This window comes from Aulonocara stuartgranti, assembly GCF_965226115.1.
Source record: "Aulonocara stuartgranti genome assembly, chromosome: 13".
Lineage (NCBI taxonomy): Eukaryota > Metazoa > Chordata > Actinopteri > Cichliformes > Cichlidae > Aulonocara > Aulonocara stuartgranti.
The window spans coordinates 35755939-35776293 of NC_138949.1; the positions used below are offsets into that span (position 1 = coordinate 35755939).

Genomic DNA, 20355 nt, shown 5'->3' on the forward strand with positions numbered 1-20355 from the left:
GGACCCGGCACAGAGTGATATAGTATGCACGGTGACGTGCCTGGATGATCGCCATGAATTATACATCAGGGAAGCTGAATGGTCTAAGCTAAGTAGATGACACAACACAGAAGAGGGCCCCTGTAAAGGACCCTGCAGTCGGTTTGCTAAAGCTAAATGTGTGGTCGAGCAGAGAGAGCGCTCGGGTGGCCACCCTGCTCCAGGGCCCGTCTTCTGTTGTCATTTGGAGGCAGTGCACAAAGTATGTGTTACTGCTGGTTTGCCACTCTTACTTGTGCTGCTATTGGTTATAACATACAAAAAGCTGGAGTGTAAGCGAGAGTTAAAAATCTGCATTTTCATGCTTTATTCTTTTATCGTCTTTCCGGCTCATTCCAAACCAAACGTGGATGGACACATCTGTGGGACTTCAGATCCCAACTGCATGTCGCTGGCAGTGGATCAAGTTTGCGACTGCAAATGCTGATTGGTTGATAAGACCTAACCTCCCCATTATGCAACAATCACTGGTATGCAGCACCTGTAGTTCAGGGTTGGTGACATCACCAACACGCTGCAGACCGTCTGTGGTGATAATGGAAAATACATAAACAGAGTTAATCTGCAGACGAAAAGGGAGTTTTGCCTTCCCACTGTCGCCAAACTGCTTGCTCGTGGAGCGTTGTCCAATTGTTTGGGTTTTCTCTGTATTCTTGTAGGGTCGTTAACTTACAAGCTAAAGTGTCCTGAGGTGACTGTTGTGATTCGCATCTATATAAATAAGACTGAATAGATCCATTTTCCACTTAGATTCTGTGCATGACGTTGTATATCATGTTCTGTAGTGACTGTATGTATGTATGCCAACCAAATGACCCATTTAATAAGCATTTTAATGAAACTGTTCCTGAAAAGATCTCTATAGAGATCCTGCTCATAGTATGGATTCATCTTAGGCTGCTGCTTGTCTCACACTCCACTGTATATGAGCCCCACAACTTCTCATAGCAACGCTTCCTGCCTTGGTCAGACTCACCAGAACACTCTCTTTCTGTTAACAAGCAGCTAAGGAGCATGTACGGCGCAACCGGCAGAGTCGCACGTTTTTGGTGGAAAATGTCATAGGGGAGCTTTGGTCGGAGCTGGAAGAAGGTAGAGTCTCTCTCTTCTTTTACTCATCTGTTCTCTTTTACTTTAGGCTGCCTCCTTTGGCTCTTTCATGTACTGTCATCCTGTCATAGATTAAGAGATTATGATGCCGATTAAGAAACCAGCATCATAAACCTAATATTTAGAGAATTGGCACCAAACGTATAAAGAAATAAAAAAACTCAAGTGTTCAGAAACACCGACATAGTTTAAGCATCGTTCAGCTGCTGGCTTGGCAGAAGGTAGGGCCACACATTTGATTTGGCAGTTTCTTACCCTTCTGACACAACCACAGCGGGGATGTGTGTCCAGCATGGAGCCAAATAACACTGATGCAGTTTGCTAAATAAGTTCATTTGATTGCACTAACTGGGAAAGGCTGGATCAGCCAGAGGGACGCATTGCTGTGGTTGGTTGTTATGTTGTTGGTCATATCAGAATAAACAGTCACCTGACAGGATATTACAGCCTCCCTATAAAATTAGTTTCTGTTCCTTCAACACACACATGTGGTTTTAGAGCCACTTTAAACTGAGCTCATTTATTTTACAAACCTTTCCTTTTAGGTGGGAAAAGAGCCCAGCTGAAGAGGTTTTAAGGCTTATTCGGGATACCCATCAGCGGCACATGTGCAGCTCTGCTAAATTAACACATAAACCATTTGACTGGTTAGCAAACAACCAATCACAGCACAAACCACTGGAAACCCTGCTTTACAGGCTTGATAGCTCATTAGCATCTCTGCTCTTGAACACTGGACAAATGCTTACCTGCAGCTGACAGTATCAGTCTGCTAAACGCCGTCCTGCTAGCGAGCTTTAATAACCACGGGAGCTGTGGTTTCTGTGCTGTTCCCATGTCACAGCCGAGTGGCTGTGCTGTTACACACCCTTCATCTTTAAAAGTTCTAACTAAAAATTGAAGACTGACTTTAATACAAAGACTATAATTATTGCTTTCAACATGGATACATATAAACTTTTTGTATCATATTTGATACATGAGTTTCTGAGACCTGCATCAACATGATCAATATTTGCCATCATTTCAAAATGTTATGGACAAAACTCTTTTTTTGTCTAAAATTAACATCGTTGTTATCAAACAGTTGTCAAAAACACTCAATGTATCAAATGCAATACAAAACATACACATAATAAAAATCTATCAAACACAACATGATAAAGCAATAAACACATTTTGTGGATTTTGTTATAAGGGTTCATAAATATCTCAGTTCTAAAAAATCTGAATTTTCTGGCTATTTTGTGATAGGTCTTACAGGGTTAATAGAGGCTATTAAACCTGTTAGCTCCACCTGTCCTGAGTGGTTTGCTTCCTTCTACACTGCCTTAGAACTGAGTTTACAAGGATCAGGTCAGCAGTGCTCTCTGTGGCCTCACTCCAGAAGCAGGAGTGCCAGACAAAGTCATGTTCCTGTAAACAACACAGTGCATGCACTTTGTCTCATGCCACGCTTCTCACCTGCTCACTTCTCTGCACAGGTGACCGATATGTGGTGGTGGACTGTGGTGGAGGAACAGTTGACCTGACTGTCCATCAGATCCGTCTTCCAGAAGGACATCTGAAAGAGCTCTACAAGGCTTCGGGTACAGCACGTGTAGCGTAACACTTTGCTAAAGCATCAGACCGTGTTCATGTGACTCACAGCTGTCTGTTTTCTCAGGTGGCCCCTATGGGTCCATTGGGATTGACTATGAATTTGAGAAGCTGCTGTGTAAGATCTTTGGCCAAGATTTCATTGACCAATTTAAGATAAAGAGGCCAGCTGCGTGGGTGGATCTGATGATTGCATTTGAGTCTCGAAAGAGAGCTGCAGCCCCTGACAGAACCAATCCTCTCAATATTAACCTGCCCTTCTCCTTCATTGACTACTACAAGAAGTTCAGGGGGCACAGTGTGGAACATGCTCTGCGCAAAAGCAAGTGAGTGTAAACAGAAAACCCAATCCTGGACTGACATGAGCGTCTCTATAATCCTGACACCAAAAAGATGCGCTCGTTTGCTTTTGATACAGATTTAATCTGAATTATATTGACTCTGTGATTTCATGTTGCAATATTTCTTGATCACATTTGATTCTGTACATGATCCAAAAGGTTGATTCTGTTCATCTGGACGTTTTCAGAAACGTTTCATTATCATCAGGGGGCTTCTTCAGTCTCAGCTGACTGCAGGTTTCCAACCTTATGAACAGGACATCAGGGGACATCTCCTAGCCCACTGATGAACAATGGGCTGGGAGGCCAGTTCCTCAGTACCATTCTAAACGCTAAGTCCAGATGAGCTGCCTTTTGGGATTTACTGACCTGGATGATTGAGCATCCATCAAGACAGATTAGGCACATATTAGTTTTTTTTAGCTTGTCAACATCTTGACTAAGATGAAATTTTAAAAGTGTGAAAAGTGTTTGTCCCCTTTATTCAGTTGAATTACTCTAGCAACCGCCAGGCCTGATTTCTGCCACACCTGTTCTCAATAAACCACTTAAATAGGACCTGCCTGACAAAGTGGAGTAGACCAAAAGATCCTCAAAAGCCAGACACCATGACGCAATCCAAGGAAACTCAGGGACAAATGAGAAACAAAGTAACTGAAATCTCTGTCTGCAAAATGTTATAAAGCCATTCTAAAGCTGTAGAACTCCAGCGAACCAAAAATGACAGATATTATCCACAAATGACGAAAACACGGAACAGTGGTGAACTTTCCCTGGAGTGGCTGGCCAACCAAAATGACCCCAAGAGCACAACAACAACTCTTGCAAGAGGTCACTGAACCCCAAAACAACATCCAAAGAACCACAGGGCTTACTTGCCTCAGTTAAGGTCAGAGTTCATGACTCCACCATAAGAAAGACACTGGGCAAAAAATGAGTTCCAAACCACTGCCGAGCAACAGGAACATAAAGACCCCTCTCAGTTTCTTGATCTTGAATCATCTTGATGAGTCCCAAGACTTTTGGGAAAAGCAACATGTTGCCAGCAGTAAAATAAGGTGGTGGTAGTGTGATGCTCTGGGGCCGTCCTGCTGCCTCAGGACCCAAAGACTTGCTGTGGTAAATGGAACCATAAATTCTGCCGTCTACCAAAACACCCTCAAGGAGACTGTCCAGCCATCAAGACCTCAAGCTGAAGCACACTTGGGTTCTGCAGCAGGACGATGATCCGCAACACACCAGCGGGTCCACCTCTGAATGTTTCAAGGAAAACAAGATGAAGACTTTGGAGTGGCCTAGTCAAAGTCCTGACCTGAATCTGATGGAGATGCTGTGACATGACCTTGACAAGGCGACCTCGACAACCCTCCACAGCACTGTAACAGCCAGTTAGCAGAAACGCTTGGTTGCAGTTGTTGCTGTCAGGGTGGCCTAATCACTTATTAGGTTTCGGGGGCAATTACTTTTTCATACTGCTGTAGCTAGTGGCTGTCTGTAGGCTGTGCTAACATGTTAAGAGCCTAAGAGATGCTTTCATTTTCTGGACCATCACCTGAAGCAAAAGTCTTTTTTTGATTTCTATCTCTGACTTGCATTAATAAACAGTTAAACTCTTGCATTTTTAGTCCCATTTGTAACAAATATGTTGTATCTGGATGAGAATAAAGTGAACAACAGTTCAGTTGTATCATTAGTTACATTTTGTGCTGTCATTTATAAATATGAGTCTTTGCCATTTTGACAGTTCAGTGATGTTTTGATTTGATAATTTATTGTAACTAACTAATGATCTGCCTGTGAACTGAAATGAATACAGTGTATGTAACAGATGTTCTCCTCTCTTTCCAGTGTGGACTTTGTGAAGTGGTCATCTCAGGGGATGCTGCGGATGAATCCAGATGCTATGAACTCCCTCTTTAAGCCCACCATAGACCACATCATCCAACATCTCAGTAAGCTACATTATAACACCTGCATAAACACATATCGCTCACCTTAGAGTCAAGCAAGTTGCAAAGTAAATAATAGTATTTGTATTGCTAATAATAATACATTAAAACTGCAATGCAACTTTTAAGACAACCTTTAGTCACTGTGCCACTACTCTCAAGTAACTAATGGGAAAAATGACCCTTACGTGTACAAAAGATCGTATAAGTATTGAACAATGAGTGTCAAAAATCTTCACTGGGATCAGTAACATTCTGTTCAATGTGTTGTTGTTGCTCAGTTTCAAACTGACAGGGTTGGTCACTCCCTAACTCCAGACAGCCTAGATCAGGGGTGGGCAACTCCAGGCCTCGAGTGCCGGTGTCCTGCAGGTTTTAGATGTGTCCTTGATCAAACACAGCTGATTCAAATGGCTAAATTATCTCCTCAACATGTCTTGAAGTTCTCCAGAGGCCTGGTAATGAACTAATCATTTGATTCAGGTGTGTTGACCCAGGGTGAGATCTAAAACCTGCAGGACACCGGCACTCGAGGCCTGGCGTTGCCTGGCCTAGATAATCCACAGTTTGCTCAACCACATGAAAGTAGGTCACATTTCTTAAGGATGGATGGGCCTGCTTCAATACAGATAGTGATTATAGCAATTTATTATAGCATAACATAAATAAAATAAAACCCCTGTTTTTCTGTGACATTTGTAACGCATTTGAAAACACTGCAAAGACAGTGCTACAACTGAATTTAATTCAGTTTAATGTATAAAGTGCTAACTCACATCAACAGCTGCCTCAAATTGTAAATATGTTACAGTAGTGGAGAGAAACCCAGCAGTTAGACAATCCTCCATGAGCAAGCATTTGGCATCAGTGGGAAGGAAAAACTTCCTTTAAACAGGAAGAAACCTGCGGCACATGCACTTGTATGTGAGGAGAACGAGTTTGAATTCAATTCTGGATTTAACAGGACGCCAAAGAAGAGAAGCTAACGTGGGAGAGACCTGCTCTCTGTCCGTTCATTAAGCCCCAAAGTGAGGAATCTAATAAACAATCTGCCTAATATCCATACGTTGTCTCAAGAAAGACATCAAAGGAAATCCACAAACCTTAATGAAGTTTAAACACCAAAACGGGTAATTGTATTCTTGCTCCCGTGTTAGAACCAATTTAAAATGAGTAAGTCCTGTTTTTTCAGCCTTGCGTGACAACTTCCTGCCATCATCGTGTGTATGAATCGCACTGATGAGCGAAAACACTGAGAGATAATAACATCGATTATCTGATTGGAAGGATTCTCTAGAAATGGGAAAGCATGAAGACTTTTACAAGAGGAAACCTGCTATGGCCAGATGATGAGGATCTGTAGAACAGCAAGGCCAAGCCTCATAAACCATGTTATTTTGGTGACAGGTTCAATTCGATTCATTTACATAACGCCAAATCACAACAGTTGCCTTGAGGTGCTTTATATTGAAAGGTTAACCCCGTGCAATACACAGAAAAGCCCAACAATCACATGAGCAACAGTGGGAGGAGAATAAGGCGTCCTTCAGAACCAGGCTCAGAGACTGGTGGTGGTCATAAAATTCAAATTCAGCTGTTTATCAGTGAAAGGAAGATATAAACAGCTGTGTATCAGTGCACTCACTGGGTATGAATAAAAGGCATTTCTGTGTTTCTCCTGCAGCTGAGCTCTTCGAGAAGCCAGAAGTCAGTGACATCAAGTTCCTGTTTTTAGTGGGAGGTTTTGCCGAGTCTCCCTTGCTGCAGCAAGCTGTCCAGAACATGCTTCAGGGCCGCAGCCGCATTATCATTCCCCATGACGTTGGCCTAACCATCCTGAAAGGCGCTGTTCTGTTTGGCCTGGACCCCAGTGTGATTAAAGTCCGCCGCTCGCCACTCACATACGGGGTTGGTGTCCTCAATCGTTTTGTGGAGGGGAAGCACCCACCGGAGAAGCTGCTAGTTAAAGATGGAACGCGCTGGTGCACGGACGTCTTCGACACCTTCATAGCTGCGGACCAGTCTGTGGCGCTTGGCGAGATGGTCAAGCGGAGCTACACGCCGGCTAAACCTTCCCAGCAGGTTATTGTCATCCATGTTTACTGCTCTGAGAAGGAGAATGCGAGCTTCATCAGCGAGCCCGGTGTCAGGAAGTGTGGGACACTGCGCTTAGACGTGAGCGGAACAGAAAGTACAGCGGCACGCCGAGAGATCCAGACGCTCATGCAGTTCGGCGACACGGAGATCCGAGCCATGGCAGTGGACGTGTCTACCGGACGCACTGTCAAAGCTAGCATTGATTTCCTAAGCCATTAAGTATCAAAAGAGAAGTCGTGCTCCAGTCCGGAGCTGTGGAGACGGACGCTAACAGCTTACACATACATACAAACACACACCTGTAGGGGCGTGTACCGGGAAGGTTCAGTCGCTCTTCATTTAAGCACTAAAGTGATGATGTGTGCAAACTTAACTTAAACTCAGACATTCAGCTTTAGAATCCGCGTATCATCGAGGTAAGAGAGGCACTAATGAGAGCTTAGTATGTTTTAGGTTCGTCACTTCACCACATCTGTCAGGTTTCGTGGATAAGCAGCATTCTAGTGGTCATTCCCTCCAAGGAAACCCCTGAACCCAGTGATGAGGCTTAAAAGCTCCTGACAGAAGCTTCTCCATACTTTAATCTATGTTATGCAGATCTACTGCCTCTGGCACAGAGAGGAACACATACAGTGAATTCATCTTTGTTTGTTGTTGTTCTGTTCTGAGACTATGAAAGGGTCAGTAAACATCCTCAGAAGAGCTACACAAAAAATCTTAATGTTCTTCTATATAAACTCGTGTCATGTTAGTAGTTCTGCAATATTCAGCCCTTTGAATGGTTCCCTCCAGGGCAAAACACACAGTTTTCCTTATACATGGCCAGTCTGCCAAATGGACGACTTGCAGTCATCTTCCATTTGTGAGATTGCTAGCTTAAAAATAACTAGCATTACTATGTAAAAATGTTCAGCTATGGAGGATTGATGCAAAGTGTTAACGCTGTGACATCTTTGGGTAGCCGCTACAAGTGAAACCACGCTGACTCGCTAACATTTACCAAAACTAAAGTTACAAATATACACTATATCATTCTTAATGCGTTGAGAACGCACGCAAAAATATTAATTTGAGTCATTTTGCTCTTTTTTCCATTAATGGGAGATGTGAGAGTAGTTCATATTTTTAGATTGAATTCAGCTTCCAGCATGGGCGGACTCTCACTGTCAGGCTCATTCATTCATAGATTTCATTATTACAATCTATGAAACACGTGTTTTACATCCTGCATAGACATTTAATACTTACATACATAAGAGATCATATTTGTGCTTCGCCTGTAGCAACATACTTTATGTTTACAGCCTCATGTAGGGTTTGGTGCACTCATGGTAGTCACTGTACCATCTGTAGAAATATGGGTTTTTACTCAACCGAGGTTGCTGATTTTTTCAACTTTTATTAGCCTTTGTCCACCGCTGGAGTGGAAAGCTCCTTCTACCAGGAAAAACATGCTGTCCTCTTCATGCTTTGGTTTCATGATCAAGCCTTTAGACCCAGTACTACACAGACGAAGGGAACCCGTGTAAAGGCTGAAGGTGTGGTGATTCTATTGCAACTACATTTATAGTAGTATATTTATAAAGTATATAGCCACTTTACCATTAGGCTGAATCATGCAAATGCACCAGCTTGGCCCTTTGATGTAATCCAGTGTTATATCTGATTCCAGTAATGTGAAATGTGCTGCAAGCTCAATCCTAAAGAAAGAACAACCATCAATCTGCTTAACTGTGGCCTTTATTAGTTTTTGCTTCTGATTATCAGCTGTGGAAAGAATGACCCCGCCCACTCGACCTCTTTGATTGCACGTATAAGGTGCAGCAGGCCAGTTGAGGCAAACAACAGTGTATTTATTTCTGTAAATACAGTATTTAAATATTGTACAGATTTTTAGCATTGTACGAGCAATTTCAAAGCCAAGAGTGCATATGTCTGTGTTTTTGTGTACGTGCACATGAAGGAGAGAAGAAAGCTCATGTTCTGTCACATGGACATCCTCAACATTTCTTTCTCACCAGCCAGAACGTGAGAGTTAGAGGCTTTGTTGTGTTCCTTCAAAGACTGGATGCGTCACCTTACTGTCACTTTGCAATCACACAAAAAAGCTTGAATACCTTTGTCCTTAAAAATATTTCAGCCCGTAGGGTTGCATGGTTCCACGATCTGAATGTGCACGGCCCAGTTGGACCGCACACATTCAGATTCTCTTCATTAAAGTGTGAGGCACAGTCACCAATAATCATACAGGTAAAATCTCCAGATCTCCAAAAAAGTCTCAATCATGATAGTGCCTAGCATGAATAAATGTGATGTTCAAATTCTGTCACCGCCAAGAACATACAGTGCTTACTTTCACCTGCAGCTCGGTTCATAAAGACATCCGTTCGTCCCTGCAATGGAGGAAGATCCGTATTTGAATAAGCAGAAAACGATCGAATTGGAACGTGCAAAACCTGATTTCATAGCTTCGCCTGTTTTTGACTTAAGATTAATTTGTTGAAACGTCCATAAGATTCAGACGTTAACTGTTGGCCTTTCTAGTCTCAGTGTTGCACAGATGTAGGAGGCAGTCTGCCCTTTAACAGTCGTTGCATTAGGGCCACATTATTGTTTAAATTTCATGCTTTGGAAAGTTACAAATACATACTTTAAGAAAAAGTACAAGTACTTTGACGTATACTCAGTATACATCAGCACCCCCAGGTGCCATCATTAGAGTGGCACCTGTGGAGCACACTGACAGTCAGCAGGAGATTTAGGAGGAAAAACACTCAGTCTCAGCTGCAACAAACTCCCTTAAATTATATAATCACACTTTTGAATTTCATTTTTTCACTGCCATGGTCCAGATATGCAGCAGTTATGAGTTATGTCTGAATTATTATGGATTTCCTTTGATCCTTTGTTTAAACTGTGAATTAAAGCTGGTCTCGCCTTTCAGTGTAAGTGTACAAAGCTGCACAAGCTCCAGTGCCCTCTGCTGTCTTCAGCACTCTTTCTGCGATGCACGTTTTGCATGTGTCACATAGGAATGGCTGCTATTACTAATACACAAAACCACGCTTAACTACTGATGTTTACTCTGGTAGTGTCCTCTTTTTGAGCTCTGGTGTTTGAGCTCAAGCGATGGCAGCTCATAACAAACATTACTGATAACTGAACTAATAACCTTTTATTTTACACGTCTCTGTGTTCACAAAGCATAAATGTAAGACTCTAATAGCACCGTGGTTTTCTTGTTTAACATTAGATGATTGCTATGTGTTTTGTACACCTTTGAGTGTTATGTGATGCACAGGGTACTGTTATGTAGCAGCTTTTTACCTAAAGCTATAACAAGATTAGCAAGATTTAGCTGACTAGCTGACTTTAGCTGACTTTATTCTTGGTGTGTGAAGCATCATTTTTGGTCAATGAGTGAATGATTTCAGGTTATTTGGATGTGATTTGAGTAGCACTCTAGTCAGCTTGCGTTGTCTTTAAGCATCTCCTTAAGACTCTCTAGAAAATCCAAGAATTCAGAAGATTTCGCAGCTAAAATCACAGAGCTTGTTGTAAGGATCACCTTAGCCACTCTGGAACGCAAAAACTAAGCAAACTTTATTGTTTAAGCAAAGACATTTTTATGTTTATTATTTTTCATGCAGTACTATGTGTATTTTACCAATGCCAGATATTCACTGTCACTAATAAAATGTTTATTTCAAATTGTTTGCTGTACTTTCTTCAGCTTAGTTAAAATGGGGTCATTTCATAGGTCTTAGTAGCAGAGCCAAGGCAACCAACAATTAAAATGTTAAAGTTACGCAAAGTGTGTTTATCTATGCTAACATGTGCAACCACAGCCTGCGTGTTACTTGTATGATTAGCTATCTAATTTTAGATTTAGACCTTTGTATTTCCTAACACACCAACCAACGCTTTAAGGTTTTATCAGCAGGTCTGTTAGAGCCAAGCTGACACAATCTGAAGAACAATGGCTACATGTTTGTGAAGCAACACTGCCACCAAGTGGCTCTAATGAGGAATGAGCTGGCTCTACCCTGGTTTTATTATTGTGAGACGTCAAGGACTCCACTTTTTTTAAAAGAAAAAAAGTTTGCTCGTAGGACTAGCATGTTATTTTTGACATGAGTTCTCAAAGCACTGCAGACCTCATTTTAAAGGCTGCAAGTAATTTCCATTTTCATTGAATTTAGTTAATTATTTAGGAGATTATGTGGGAACTGCACCAGAAGTGGGAAGTTACAAATTAAAAATACTTCACTGTATTTAAGTGTAGGGGAAAGTGGTCTTGTTTCTGCAAAGCCATAGAGGAAATTGGTCATGTGACTGCACGTTTTTGAAGAGTCAACCATTTTACTCATCCTGCAAGGAAGAGAGCCTCATTGCAACAAAGCCAAATCCTACGACTACGCTGGATTGGTTGAGATGGTTGATGGTTCCAACGGTGGTGCAAGTTTTTAAGGTCAAGTAGTAATAGGTCTGTGAATGGAAAGCCCAGCTTCACTTTCAAAGAAGATGATGATGGAGTCATCCCTAGTGTATAAAAACACTACCCACATCACAAAAACTTGGTGGTAGTGGGTAGCATCAAAGAGTGGGATGTTATGAAGTAGGCCAAATCTGTGAAGACAATTGCAATTCATTTCGTCTTCATTTGAATTTCATTTTTTTCTGAACATGTGGCCGTGTGGCGCTAGGCCTTGTTTAATAAAATTGACTTTGGATGTGCTCATGTGGCGCAACTTGCTTTTATAACTTACCCCGCACTGGGGGCAAGGTGTGCCACAAGACCACTTTGTTTTGGATCCACAGTGATTGTTCCCAGGGATGCACAACATCCTGAAACATCCTGAAATATAAGTACATGTTTTAGTTGGAAGCATTACTGTCATGGCCTCACTGTAAGTAAAAACTGGCACAACTCACCCCACTCTCTCCTAATTTTAAAGGCTCTTTAATTTATTTGTCTGAGCCTTCTAATACTTAAAAGTATTTGTTGGGCAGGCAAAAAGTCACTGATTTTGATTCTAGCTAACAAATGTCCGGTTGGTTGGCCATCACCATTTTGTCCATCTGTAACTGGAAATCTCAAATTATCTTAGATGCTTGCTGGCATCTCCAATCAGGAATTCCCACACCCGCCGATCCAAAGTCCCCCCGCCCATTCCCCGCCCAGTACCTGTGTGCGGAAGGCACTGAAGAAGATGAAGAATGGAAAGGCAACCGGACCAGATGACATCCCAGCCAAAATATGGAAGATGCGTTCCTAGCTGATCTCCTTAATCGTATTGCAGCCGAGAACAAGCCTTCCCAGGCCTGGACAACCAGCACCACCATGCCGATCTGGAAAGGCAAGGAGAATGTCAGCCAGTGCACCAACTCTGCGTCGATTCGACTACTCTGTCATGCAATGAAAATCTTTGAGCGAATCCTGAATAAATGCCTTCGTGATATCGTTGAGCTTACCCCAAACCAGTGTGGATTTGTCAAGGGCTCCAGCACCACGGATGCCATTCATGCTGCTCGACTGCTTATGGAAAAGCACAGGGAGATGAACGGGATGGCGCATGTGGCATTCTTGGACCTGGAGAAAGCTTTCGACCACGTCCCACACATCCTTATCTGGAAAGCACTTAGGTCACATAGCATCCCAGAAGAATAAGTGCAATGGATGCAGCTACTCTACCAAAATGTCACCAGCAAAGTCATATGCCCTGCAGGTACCTCGTCACCGTTTAGCATCACCATCGGCGTCCACCAAGGTTCAGCCCTGTCACCCCTGCTGTTCATCCTCTGCATGGACACAGCAACGGCCGACCTACAATCACGAATACACTGGAGCTTCCTTTACGCTGACGATGTTGCATTTGCTGACCCAGACCACCTGCCCCTCCAAGAGCAGTTGCAGGAGTAGAAGGACTGGCTGGAAGAAAGTGGAATGCACCTGAACACCAAGAAGATGGAGTACCTAAAATGTGGCCCTCGAACTCTGGGATTGATCCAGATCGATGGCCAGGAGTTAAAGAAGACCACTGAATACCATGGTCTGCGTGGACAGTGAGACCCTCGCAGATGTGCTCTTATGAGTCAACGCAGCATGGCTTAAATGGCGTGAATCGACCTGCATCCTGTGTTATCAGAGGATGCCCGAACACCTCAAAGCTAAGATCTAAAAGGCAGTCATATGGCCGGTGGCCCTATAGTACCAGAATGCTGGCCAGCCACCAAGAAACATGAGCAGATCCTCACTGCTGTGGAGATGAAGATGCTCAGGTGGATGGTGGGCTTAACTTGCCTGGATTGTGTGGGGGAGATATCATCACCCCCACCTGAGATTGGGTACCACGCCCCAAGTGCAAGAGGAGAAGGATCATTGAGTGTGAGAGGAACTGACCTGAAAGGTAGGATCATGGCCAAGCTTGAAACCTGGCCGGTTACCAAGACTGCGTGAAGTAATTCAATTCAATTCTATTTATACAGCACCAAATCACAATAACAGTCGCCTCAAGGCACTTTATATTGTACAGTAGATCCTACAATAATAGATACAGAGAAATTCCCAACAATCATGTGACCACCTATGAGCAGCACTTTGGCGACAGTGGGAAGGAAAAACTCCCTTTTAACAGGAAGAAACCTCCGGCAGAACCAGGCTCAGGGAGGGGCGGGGCCATCTGCTGTGATTGTTTGGGGTGAGAGAAGGAAGACAGGATAAAGACATGCTGTGGAAGAGAGACAGAGGTTAATAACAGATATGATTCAATGCAGAGAGGTCTGTTAACACATAGTGAGTGAAGAAGAAAAACTCAATGCATCATGGGAATCCCCGGCAGCCTACGTCTATTGCAGCATAACTAAGGGAGGATTCAGGGTCACCTGGTCCAGCCCTAACTATATGCTTTAGCAAAGAGGAAAGTTTGAAGCCTAATCTTGAAAGTAGAGATAGTGTCTGTCTCCTGAATCCAAACTGGAAGCTGGTTCCACAGAAGAGGGGCCTGAAAACTGAAGGCTCTGCCTCCCATTCTACTTTTAAATACTCTAGGAACAACAAGTAGGCCTGCAGTGCAAGAGCGAAGTGCTCTAATAGGGTACTGTTAAGGTTCAAAATATTGGGGATGGAGACAAGAGAAAAAACCACAATAACAACACTGGTCCGGCCGGGTTGAGTCAAACGATGATTTAATGATCACACACGTGGGAGATGGACACTGATGCAGACAGCCTCAAAATCTCAAAATGGTGGAGCATTGCTCAAACTTTTATAACCTCTGGTGCCTCCACCTTATCATAAAAAGCCTAAACATTCACATGCTCTCTCTCACACAGCGCCTAAGCTACGACCTTGGCTCCCTGTTTATCTGCTCCTGCTGAAATGGGGCAGAAAACTCCAGCACACTCTGTTCTCTTCTACTCAGACAAATTAGACAATAACCTTCTGCGAACAGTATTTCTTATAACTCAGCAATATAATGCATCATAAAACAATATCATTCATTCACAACAAGTCAGCAATTTAATGTAATGCAAATCAGTTTAACTAATGCAATAGTTATCAGCTTCTTCTAATTCAGGAGAATAATGCAAACTAAAACTACATAATTCACAATCTTTAATTAGGGGTATAACATGGCATAAAATAATATCATAATTTTACAGTACCCTCAGAAGGTCTGCTAGATGACATTAATACAGCACTACGGACGATACCTACAGCTACCAATACTGAGACTAACAAGCTGATCTACAATATGGCAGCAGTGATCAGTGAGATGCTTGGCTACAAAGTTAAATGGCCACAAGGGGCAGTACCCTCCATGGAGAAGGCTAGAGGCTAAGATCAAGGTAAGCTGCAACCACCAAGTACCCGCAGAGGGTCAGCCAAGTCCTGAGCAGTCAGCTAAACGTTAACAATGAGATCCGGCCTATCAACACCTACGCCCTGCCCTGCCCGTGATCAGATACCCTGCTGAGATAATAAGCTGGTCAAAGGAGGAGATAGAAGCCACTGACATCAAGACCAGGAAGCGCCTGACCATGCATATTTAAATACTTTTTTAAATCATAAAGTAACTATGAATCTAATGTAATGCTGTGTTTTTTATATTGTAAAATGTCCTGCAAAACAAACTGAAATATATTATGTTATTCAAAACACTCAGCAGTTCAGTGCGGGACAAATAGCTTTGCTTGCAGTACTGTGGTGAATTTACAGTAAAGCACTGTGTTGCACTGCTGCATAGTGGCTGTTGTGTTCATGGGCAGAGTTAGGTAACATCAAGTGTAGCAGAGATGAATTTAAACTAATGACGCTTAGATTAATTCACTGAATTCAGTGTGTGTGTGTGTGTGTGTGTGTGTGTGTGTGTGCATTCTTTGATATTGTTATGTTACAGTCTTAGAAATTAAGTTCAATTCAATTCAATTTTATTTATGTATTGCCAAATTACGACAACTGTCACCACAAGGCAAGATTGTATCTCTTTGTATCTTTTCATATGGCAAATCGATTCTAATCCAGTGTAATAATGTTGTGTTGCACTTACAGGATATGGAGGCTAAGATGTGGGCCAAATCTAACAGCCTAAACATTTTGTTAGCTAAAGGATTTCAACCTGCATACAACCATCTGAACCAAAACATTACAGTTCTCTGTACAGACCAAAATGACTACACTGACATTTACACAATATCCACAGATGTGAGGAGCTCAGTATAAAGGCTCATGGGTGTATTTTCCGTTTTAATAAGAAAGACATGGTCGTAAGTAAATCTGACTGCTAAACAAGAAAGAACAAAACAAGCTGTTGTTTCTGCTGTGCTTTAAAGGTTACAAACCCCCATAGAGGAACCAATTTTCCATTAAATTCAGCTTTTTCTCTTTCAGTTCTCTTCAAACACCACCACCAGTGATTCACTCAGCTGAATATAAAACTAAACACAACCACTTATTCAGTAACCAGAACACATTTATGCAGAGTGTGTTATTCTTACACAAGTGCAGGTAGAGAGCTACTCGACCCTTTACAGGGCAAGGTTGTTTTTAGCTTGGGTATGGTGTTTGTGTGTGTGTGCCAGGGTCAGTAGAAGGGGCCTGTAGAGAAAGGGTGAGAGAGTTGGATAGGTGTGGCCAACTTCCCTCACGTAACAATGAAGCAGAGTAGTTGCTACAGCAATGTGGAGAGACCCAGACTCTCCAAATGGCCTTTTAGTTGCCAGCTTAGCTGCCCTCTCACTTATGCGTTCTCTTGCAGTTAATGGCAGAGTTCAGAGCAATATGACTAACCAATGAAATCACAGGACAATAACAGGCAGCTTGACACACGTGCTCGTTAATGATTCCTGTCATGAAAAAAAGACAGAATCTAAGTTCAACAACCTAATGGAAAATTTGTGTAACCTTCTTAAATTATCAGGAAGTTTTCACCTGTAAAGGAACCAAACACAGGCTCACTGAGGGAGAAAGACTGTGTTATTATCTATTAGAGAGCACCACAGGTCATAGTATTAAGAGGTGAACACAGATGAAGTGAAAAAGCACATACATCATATACTGATATTAATTATTTCACATAGTTACTGTTGGATTTATTAAGAAAAAACTGAATCAAGGTACATATATAGGTCAAAATTGTAAACAAGCTTCTGACAGGGTGCAATCTTCTTAGCTTGCTCTTTATTGGATAGACAGACAGGAAAGTGAGGAAGCAAAGGGTGCAGGTTAGACTCAAACCCAGGCCTCTACTTCATGCAGCATGTACTTGCCTGCTCGCCCACTGAGCTAAACTGGCACCTTCCAGTCTAAAATCGGTTGACATAATCACATGCATTGATTCTCCACAGTGTCACAATGACATTTATTTGAATAATCTAATGTATACTATTTATTTTTTTCAATGACTTATCTGCACTTCAGGTTGACAGTGATCAGTAAAAATGTTTTTTCATGCTTCATGATTATATTACACACATAATGTGTAAATGTTATTTCCATTCTGTGACCTTCTCTATTGTTTAGATTGGCAGTAATCAGTGAAAATATTTCTTCAACAAGAACCAGCACTAGCAAACCTGGTCAGTTCTTGCAAAGCCTTTCCCTGTTTGTTGCCTAGCAACATGATCATCAGAAATTCTGAGGCTCTTAATATTTTCAGAGGCACTTATTTTGAACCCAATTTCAACCCAATGAATGAGGACAGAGCCTGCATTTCTATGGCTGGAGGTATGTAACAAGTGCATCTGTAGAATCTCATATTTTTTTTAAAAATGTAAAAAATAAAAATGCCAAAAGCCCTCATCTTCTCCTCCTCATGCGTGCCGTCACAATCATCCCACAAAGCAGAAGCTTCATGTTAATTCTAATAAATGTTCTCATTCTTTCAAGCGCTTTAAGTGCTCAGAGTAGAAAAGCGTTACATAAGAAGCAGTCCATTTACCATTTGATTGATGTTATCTATACAATAAGCCAAGATTGCCCTCAATGAAATCTTGCATCAGTGTAGCAACATGATTGATCCATATGTTTTCCATTTTTACTCCTGATTGGTTCCTTTGGTGCAGGGGTGGGACAACCACCAGCTTTGCCCTTACCCCTGACTGTACTAACATTTATATAGTACATCACTAGTTTTACCATCCACTCAAAGCACTTTAGGAGGAAGCTGTTTTGCTTGAGTTCTGTGCCCCCTACTGGGCCTCGTGCACATTTGCTGAAGGTTTCCTGCAATTATCTGCTGCAATCCTCTTTGTTGCTCGTGCCTTTGAAAACATAGTCTCTGAAAACTTGTAAACTTTGGTATATAGAGTAATTTGTTAGTAATATTTTTAGATCTTGATTGATTTTCAAAACGTAATGATCATGAAACTGACCTCAGCCCATTGTTGGTCAGTGGTGCTAGCTCACAGCTATGACATTAGTAACCCCATACACCAACACTTTTATGAAACATGAGCTATCTTAGTTTTATATACACTGCACACACATATAATATTATATATTTCTGGTTTATATTATATTATATTATACTTGACATTGTTGAAATTAGTTACTTGTGTATCTTATTTCCTCTACACTCCACGTCTCTGTGTCATCCAGCACAGAGTGCAGACATCATTTTCATATTAATGATCATGAAACTGATCTCAGCCCATTGTTAGTCAGTGGTGAACATTTCACTCATTAAGCTCATAATGTTGGAAACCTGCAGTCAACTAAGACTGAAGAAGTCACCTGATGATGATGAAACGCTATGTCCAGATGAAGAGAATGAACTTTCTGTGATACTTTTGTTTGTAGTGTGCACATGTCATAGGGTGCTGTGTATTAGTTGGAGGGACCAAAAATGCAGGATATCTTAGACAGAGGTAAATTCAAAATGCAGCTTTATTAGCTAGCACTGGGAAGCTTAGCAAAAACTCAAGGCAGAGTTACCTGAAGCTGACTGACTGAGAGACTGACACAGACACTGACAGACTGGAGCCCACACGACATGAAGAGTTATGATGATAATCTGATGAACAACAGAGGGAAACGGAGGACTCTAAAACACATGAGGTAAGTAGGGAGCTGGAACACAGCTGCGGAAACCATGGGCACAGGTAATTAAGAAAGACTAACCACAGGGGAAACTGAACATAACACACACAGGACAAGAGAGTATCAAATAAAACCAGGAAGCTTACGTTGAGACTGAGACATACAGACTTCCCAAGGTGAAAATAAACAAAGTAATTTATCTTAAATGTGGTATATTTTTTTTGACTTATGAGTTGCCTTTTTACTTCGTCTTATGGTTAAATATTATTAATTCAAAGTAACCATTAATCAAACTGTTGGTTCTATTTCTGTGTTATTAGAATATTTTGTTAGTATTTTTGTTCCCCTATTTGACACTTTTATGTCATGTCAGGATGGTCAGCAATGTGATTATTTGAATAAGTTTATAAAACCATTCTAAATATAGCAGAAATAGACTTGATGAAATTTTATATATATCTTAGTTTATAAGAGGGTAGTACATACAAAAAGATGGACAGCTGTAGCGGTTGTATCTGATGTGTTTAACATGAAACAGGAAATGTTAATCTGGTTAGAATGAATCCCGGTGGGGGTGTCACCTGTTAATCACCTGTGTTAATCTGGTTGGACTGTCACACTGACAGTGTAGCACGAGCGGATTAAAGTGTGTGCTGTAGTTGTAGTGCTGACTATCCTCACATCATGTCAGAGTATGCATGCAGAATAATTATAGCAAAAACATTAACCGAACACTTTAACATTGTTGAAATTGCATACAGTAGCTTGCAAAAGTATTCAGCCCCCTTGAATATTCCCACATTTTGTCACATTACAGCCACAAACATGAATCAATTTTATTGGAATTCCAGGTGAAAGACCAACACAAAGTGGTGTACACGTGAGAAGTGGAACGAAAATCAGACATGATTCCAAACATTTTTTACAAATAAATAACTGCAAACTCCAAAACACAACGGAAGTGCTCCAGGACGCTAGGGGCAGTGTTGAGCTTTTGTTACCTAGTAACTACACAAGCCAGGAAGCACTAATGACCGGATTTGGGGTCTGCAGCCTTAAAGGCCGCATTTTAAGGCCGATTTAAAGCTTTCATCCTTCCATAAGCAGGTCCTCTTAGCGTGGACCCTCATTTATAAACACAACTTCTCACCTCACAAATACCTTATCTGGAACAACAGAGATATTTTATAGAAAAATAAATCACTTTTCCTGGAAACTTGGATCCAGAATGGGATCCTATTGATGGCTCAGCTGGTTAATAAAGAGGGACAACTACTTACATACGACGACTTTATTGCACTATATAATTTTCCAATCAGTGTTCAGGAATTCTCAATGGTGCTTGGTGCCATACCCTCAGGGACTTTAATGTTATATAAAAACACTGACAGCTCAATATCTACCTCAGTCACTCTCCCTGATCCAGCTGAGTCACCAACAGGAAAAATCTGCTTTTCACAGGAACTTGGTAATAGCAATAAGAGAATACGTAGTTTATTCCAAGAAGATATCGTCTCTCTCCCATATATAACATCTTATTGGAACCGATATGTTCCAGATATCAAGTGGAAGACAGTCTGGATGGTCCCCCATAAATATTTGATTGTAAATAAGGTGAAAGAAGTCTCTTTTAAAATTCTACATAAATGTTATCCAGCCAGTCACTACATGGTCAAAT

The 20355-nt window shown here is 41.6% G+C and overlaps 1 protein-coding gene across 5 annotated transcripts in view; it reads left to right on the forward strand.

Annotated features, from left to right (window-relative positions):
* hspa12a (heat shock protein 12A) overlaps nucleotides 1-10846 on the forward strand; it is a 73624-nt gene extending 62778 nt beyond the window's left edge. For 2 of the 5 annotated variants that reach the window (XM_082558394.1, XM_082558396.1), the window contains exons 8-12: nucleotides 1042-1131; nucleotides 2634-2738; nucleotides 2816-3074; nucleotides 4938-5041; nucleotides 6723-10846. In XM_082558394.1, coding sequence (XP_082414520.1) covers nucleotides 1042-1131; nucleotides 2634-2738; nucleotides 2816-3074; nucleotides 4938-5041; nucleotides 6723-7354 — 1190 coding nt within the window. In that variant the 3' untranslated portion in view covers nucleotides 7355-10846. The remainder of the gene's footprint in view (nucleotides 1-1041; nucleotides 1132-2633; nucleotides 2739-2815; nucleotides 3075-4937; nucleotides 5042-6722) is intronic. The other 3 variants (XM_082558397.1, XM_082558395.1, XM_082558398.1) reach the window with 2 other exon arrangements.
* The last annotated feature ends 9509 nt before the right edge of the window (nucleotides 10847-20355 follow it).